Source organism: Lactuca serriola, chromosome 8 (assembly GCF_051521515.1).
Source record: "Lactuca serriola cultivar US96UC23 chromosome 8, Lser_US96UC23_V15, whole genome shotgun sequence".
Classification (NCBI taxonomy): Eukaryota; Viridiplantae; Streptophyta; class Magnoliopsida; order Asterales; family Asteraceae; genus Lactuca; species Lactuca serriola.
The window spans coordinates 319,435,724-319,442,781 of record NC_136415.1 but is presented as its reverse complement, the minus strand read 5'-3'; the positions used below and the strand labels follow the sequence as shown (position 1 = coordinate 319,442,781).

Here is a 7,058-nt window from a genome sequence, read left to right as displayed (position 1 = left end):
ACGTTTCCGCCATCCTTGGTTTGGGGGTGTGACAGAAGATCCTAAATAATTCAGATCTGTCTGATCTGTGTGTGTGTGTGATCTGTGTGGTTGGTTGTGTACAAGAAGAAAGGTCAAGTCAAGGAAGATGCCAGCAACAAACCCGGGAGTATCAAGTCAGGTTGTACCTGTGATCACTTAAAGCATCCCGCTGCAATGCCCCAAGTTAACAGCTACAAATTATACAAGTTGGTCGATTATGGTGGAGTCGATCCTACAAGCATACGGCTTATGAGAAGCGGTTAATCCGGAAACTGGAAAAGCGATTGAGGCAAAGAAAAATTTGATGGCAAGAGCATTTGTGTTTCAAACTCTACCTGAAGATATATTGGTTCAAGTGGCTAAGCATAAGGATGCAAAAGATGTGTGGGAAGCGCTTCGTGTGCAGTATTTGGGAGTCGAAAGAGTTCAAAAGGCGAGACTGCAAACACTTAGAACCGAGCTAGAGATGTTGAAGATGAAAGAGGGTGACACGATTGATGAGTTTTCGGGGAAACTTAGTGAAATTGCATCCAAATTCAAGAGTCTTGGGTCTAGCTTGGAGGATGAGATAGTGGTAAGAAAACTTCTAAATTTAGTTCCTAAGAAGTTTTTGCAGATTTTTGCATCGATTGAGCAATACTCCAAGATAGAGGACATGTCACTTGAGGAAGCTGTGGGAAGGTTGAAGGCATATGAAGAGAGAATCAAGGTTCTTGATGAAGATGATAATGATCAAAATCAAAACAAACTTTTATTGTCAAAAGAGGAATGGGAAGAGAGAACCAAGCATGGTAACTTCAATCAAGATCAATCTGGACAAGGAAGAGGTCGGTGTCAAGGAAGGGGTCGTGGTAGAGGTCGAGATGGCCGGTTCCAAAATGAAGATCGAAGGGAGCAAGGTATGTATCGAGACAAGAGACATATTAAATGCTATAATTGTCAAGAATATGGACATTATGCAGCTGAGTGTCCTAAGAAAGAAATAAAAGAAGAAGAAGCTAATATGATTCAAGATGATGATGAGCCAACACTACTTTGAGGAATCAGATTATTGTCAAGATTAAGGGGGTGAGTGTTGGATAATCTTGACATGGATGGGCTGATTTGAATAATGGGTTTGGGTCAAAAAAGATTAGTTTTTTATTTGTTTTATTTAGTATTTGAATAAAGGAAATTTGACCAGGTTCAAGGCAAGAAAACGTGGTATACTTGGTCTTATAGTGTCCTATTCTAGTGGCTAGGTTTTAGTTTGGTTTTCTATGTTTCCGTTGTGTATTTGTAGGCTATTTATAGCCCCTTTTTTTTACTTTTGGATTGAAGTGTGCAGCCTTTTGAATAGAAAGTAGTTTCCTGTTTCCTCTTCTTCTTATTTTCGTGTACAACAACAACAGGGAACAACTTTTGTTTTCTTTCATATTTATTTGGAGGTTGCAGGGTTTGTTCCAACATTTTTATTTCATTTCTTTGAGTGTTTGTTGAGATTAATTAAAAGGAAAAGAAAATTGGTTTAGTTAGTTTTAATATAATTAAAATGTTTTCAAGCGCATCAAATTTAATTATTGTTTATTTTGAGTGGACTGTTTTCAAATTTGATGAACCTTCTTCATGTATCTAAAATATACAAAACAAGTGGGAAAATGGAGTCGGTTTCTTATCATGGCAGGTATATAACTATATATTTTTTTATATCATTTTCTTTGGGTTTACAAGAGTAGTCATAGCTTTTGATGTATGCACAAAATTGAAAAATGACATTTGTTTAGGTAGAATTGCTAATATTGCGAACACATTATATGATTTGTTCGTTGAACATCTTATTTTTGTTTTGGTCTAGTTTTCTGAACGTTTTCTCTGAAACTGATTAGTTTTCTATTGAAATGAAAATGATTTTCACAAGCTATATAAGAATGCCCTCTTGACACCGATAAAAAACATTTTCATGTTGCTTATGTTTGTTGTTCTGTAAGAGGAGTCTTCAAATTGGAGTTGAAAATTTAGTTTTTGGTTGTGAAAGTGGTAAAACGTTGAATGTTATTTATAATTATGTATTTCTTTTTGCAGATTATTGATAGGCCAACTAGCCAACCAAACAACTATTGAGCTCTTTATATTGCAAGCCGTTTTTGATCTCTTTCTTCAAAATTTTATGTAAATTAGGGTTCTTCCACCACATTTATCTCCATTAGTGACAATTAAGCAGAAGGGTATGTACATGAGTATGCCGAAACCATTAAAAGACTTCAAGTTGCTTCTAAAAAAGAGATCCTTCCAATGTCAGGTGATGAAAAGATGAACTTTGATAATGCCCACAATTCACTTCCTGAAGTTCTTATTTACTGCACTAAGGCTAAAGAAGTTGCTAAAAGAAAACATAACGTCAGCCCCCTCTTTTACAAAATATAGTTTGCAAAGTACATTCAGACTAATCATTTAACATAAAAGAATTGCATCACATTAAGTCCAAAAAGGTTAAAATGTTCATTTAATCATTCATACTATTTTTTTGGTCCTAAACGTGACCAGTACTCACATTCAATCCAAAAAGGTTAAATTGTTGCTTACTCACATTCACATTGTTCGTTAACTGCAAAAAGTGACTGTTCACATGTTCAATCCAAAAAGGGTAAAACAGTCATTTTGTCACATTCACACAGTTCGATTAGTCTGACAAAGGGACTGTGTGTACTCAATTCAGACAGTTCATTCAGTTGAAAAAAAAGTAGAATTGTCATATACTCACATTCAAAACAGTTCATTCAATAAAAAAGTAACTGTTTATACTTACATACACTTCATCCATATCAGACATTACCCATATATGTATTTGCTACTACTACCCATCTGCATATTTTGCAATGCTAAACACAATCTTTGTGATCTTTAGTGAAGGATGTGTATCCCTAGATAAATTAATAAATATTTTTATGTAGGTGTATTCGAAAGCAATGAATGAGGATTTAATATATGGGCAGTGATTCTTCCAAGACTTATTTTTATTCATCCACATAATTTTATTGTTAATTGACAAAATTGCCCCTTATGACTTCATCTAAAAACTTTAAACTTTGTAAGTGTGACGCCCTTGTATCTGTTAGATGCTTCTTCTTTCCACGCTGACAGCCCCTTTTCCTACGCAAAACCTTTCCTGCGCTGTTGTAAATCCATCCTCACAAATGGAAGCAAAAATACTCCCTTTCCAATACAACTCAAAGATCCAAAACCCTACCTAGGTTAAAAGATCATTGCTAATGGTGATTATACAACTTGAAGAGGATGAAGAACATCAAAAACTCTCGGTCTCTCACGACCAAGGATTAAGATGAAGGTTTGTAGGGAAGGTCTTTGAGCAACATTGGCTCTCTTTTCCCCTTTTCCCCTTTTCGACCCAAAAGACCACCACTATCTTATCGTTATTCATCCTTGTTCCATTGAAAACGACGATGACGGTGAAGACGATGATGTAGATCGTCGACGATGCACACAAACAAACCCAAGAGAGCCCCTTCGCCGAAGATTTCGCCTTCAACCCTTGTGCTTTATATATTTTGTGCTTTTGTTGTAGTGGTGGTGTTCAGAGATTTCGTCGGAGGTGATTAACGGAGATTTCTATAGATTTCTAATGGTGGTGTTGGTCCGAGATTTTCACCAAACAACCTTTCACTCCATAAATTGATAAACACCATTAATGTCATCACTTGCAGGTGTAAGGGGAGTTAAATCGAAGAACTGATTTCAAAACAATAAAAAAAACTTTTCATTGTCAACAATTTTCAAAAGGTTATTTTTCAAAGTTTTCAAATTGATTAATGTATTTCCTGCAAGAAGCAAACCAAAAGACGGGAAGAAGGGTGTGTCTCCGGCATACCCAAGAAGGAAGAAAGACCCCCTTATGTTAATTTGGAAATAAATGTTTGGGTTTCTCTCTCTTTTGTAAATCTAACGAGGGTCATAGTTGTCAATTAAATTTAAAATTCAATGGATAGATAAAAAAAAGACGTGGAAAAATCAGCACCCTTAATATATATTCCACCATATGACTTGAGCTTATTCAATAGAGATTACCACCATATATGTAAGCATAAAAGAATTTTATGACGAATTACAATGAGAGAACTCCAACGTGATTATTATAAACAAACAATATGAATTACAAAATTTAAGTTGTTATATATATATATATATATATATATATATATATATATATATATATATATATATATATATATATATATATATATATATATATATATATATATATATATATATATATATATATATATAAAGACCCTTTTTATGAGAGGCCGGCGAAATCAAATTCACAAGCTTCCAACAGCGCCACATAACCCATTCGTTAATCGACGCAATATATCGACGTGTTTTATCATTACGTGAGATATGGCGCCAAGTTGAAGACCAGAGAACTGAATCGTCATCCACCGCCGCTTCTTAATCGGCAAGTGCCTGTCATTTTTTCCTCCGATGTATAAATATCAATCCTCGCCAGACATCTTCTTCTTCTGCTTATGGGACACGGTGTGCCGTATCCGCTCCCCCTTGTTTCCTTTCTTATCATACAGTTGCTCCTCATCCTGCAGAACAAAATTGACGCCGACTTCCACTCTTGATATCTTGTTTCCCCACCAGTTCCCTCTATCTTCACGAGTCACCACTCTTCTGGATAGATACATGCCCAATGATTTTTCTTCATAACAAGTGTACGTTTTCCTCTTCTCCCAGATGTCACAGTTGGCCTTTCTCTCCTTCCAAGAACCTTACATCATCAGTTTAATGTGTTCACCTTTACCTTCTTCTCTCCATTCAAGAAATTCTCCATTTCTTTTGCTTTTAGAATTCGCTGATTATAATTTAGGGTTCCTTAAAGTCTTTTTGTCTTTCCCTCTACCAATACTACATCTATCAAAGAAAGTTAATGTGATATCAATTTTATGGCTGATATCACCCAAATTTCAAGGTTCGTCTATACATAATACCTCAACCATCGTCCTGCCATCATCTTCTTCGTTTTGCATGTTTAGCAGCAGCGACCGCCATCTACCCCTACATAACGCCTTTTTTGTGAAACTGCTTCTTCTTTCTCTCTGTCCATCACTTTCATCTCACCACATTTGTTTTGTTCTTTTTTACACCAAACAGACAAAAGGATTACTGTAGAGACAATCATGGATCAGACTTATAATTTTGAGTAACATCTTGATAGTAAGTCCGCCAAAACCTTGTTTTATGTCTCGTTTTCTTCAATGTTTTGTTTTTATACCAAGTTTTTATGTAAAATTGAATACACACACATACACTCATCGATCTGGTCAATTTCTCTGGTTTATATGGTAATTATCTCAATCTTTTTTTTTTTTTTTCCTTTTTATCTTATTGGGTGTTGTCTTGAAATGGGATTCAACCTCCATCAGAAACTAGGGTTATCATTTTTCCTTCTTATCGTTCATCTTTCTGTTCCTCACAGAATGTGAAATTGAATAGCATCACCACCTAAGTTAGTTTTCTTAATTCAGCTCCAACATTTTGAAATATATAACTGTATTCAAGTGTCTGTTTTTGTATTTTTTTTCCTTTCCCCCAACAAAGACGTAGGTCTACATGATTTATATTTATAAACTTTATTTTCGGAAGACGTTGATAATGGTAAACCATGTGTGGTTAGAAAGTCTTTATTTAAAATACGTGCTTACAAGTTTAGCTATTTTATCACTGCTGACACGGACCCTAAACCAAAGTTATGTCCATGTAGGTAATCCCGTGGACTGTCTTTCACTATACTTACCTGGCATTGCTTGCTTTGTAAAAGTCACAACTGGTACGATTTTTTAGGTGCCATCAATCATCATCATTGTAGTAATTTTTAACTCATTTTGTCATAACGATCTTGTGACTTTTAGATTTAATAATGGTCTGAATTGTGGCAATGATATACAACTATTTTTTCGATAAAATCGCCTTCTTCATCCAATAAGATTGGTGCATTGTATGGGATTCATAATTTAAGACCTTTTAATCTTTATTTTGTAATGTGTACATCAAAAACATGATTATGGTACTTCGCATACTTAGAATTCCCTTTTGGATGGAAATAATTTAGATTTGGGGCTTAAGGGCGTTAATTTTGTCTTCTCTGCACAGTGACGAACTTAAAGTATCATTAAGGTTGTAACCTTCTGAATTTTGAAATCTCATTTAATAATAGGCATGGGTTTCACTTCAATGTTAAGGTATTTTTTAATTAAATTGAAATTTTCATGATGATGGTTTTGTTTTGTGGGTATTGCCTAGTTACGTATCCAAGGCATGGGTTTCATTTCCGAATTTTTATTTCCATTAATATAGTATTTTTTTGTATTAAATTAAATATCTCGATATATTGTAAATTTATAATAGTGTAGAAAGAAGATTAATTTTTTTTGGAAACCGCAAATATATTAAATGAGGGAAAAGCCTCAACTAGCAAGTGACTAGAAGAGGGCCCCAAACAACGTACAAAGATAACGATTACAAGCCAATAAAAGGGGACACTAACCAATCATCCCAATTACATATTACTTTTTTACCCCTATGTTTAAGCCAATAAAAAACCATTGTTTTAATACATTCAGTCCCTTGCACCAGCGAGATTCCTTCCTTCAGAAATAATCGTTTGTTCCGGAACCGCCATAGACTCCATAACATTCCTTGGCATATGATAGCTAGCCGTTTCCTCCTCTTCGGACAACTCCCCCATGCCGATATAACGTGAAGAAGATCTCCAGTGTTCCTTATTAACCTGTGATCCATCGTTACACCACAACAACTCATGATATTGCTTCTAATTCTGGACGCGAACGGGCAATCGATGAGAACATGATCTACACTTTCCTGTTGACCAATACATACGTTGCACCACAATGAATTCACCTTAATACCTCGCCTCTCCAGAGCAGTTGCTACGGGTATTCTACCTTGAACAGCTCTCCATACGAAACATGACACCTTTATTGGGACCACCTTATACCACTGTATTATCGTTGTGC

General features: G+C 35.3%; 1 protein-coding gene across 1 annotated transcript; it reads left to right on the top strand.

Moving 5' to 3' along the window:
* The first annotated feature begins 325 nt into the window (after positions 1-325).
* Positions 326-1,060, top strand: LOC145068260 (uncharacterized). The gene has a single exon (XM_079015216.1). The coding sequence runs from the start codon at positions 326-328 to the stop codon at positions 1,058-1,060; it is 735 nt and encodes a 244-aa protein (XP_078871342.1).
* Positions 1,061-7,058: the final 5,998 nt, after the last annotated feature.

Excerpts from the sequence above, each read along its gene's own strand:
- LOC145068260 (XM_079015216.1), top strand. The coding sequence starts at position 326 with ATGGCAAGAGCATTTGTGTTTCAAACTCTACCTGAAGATATATTGGTT.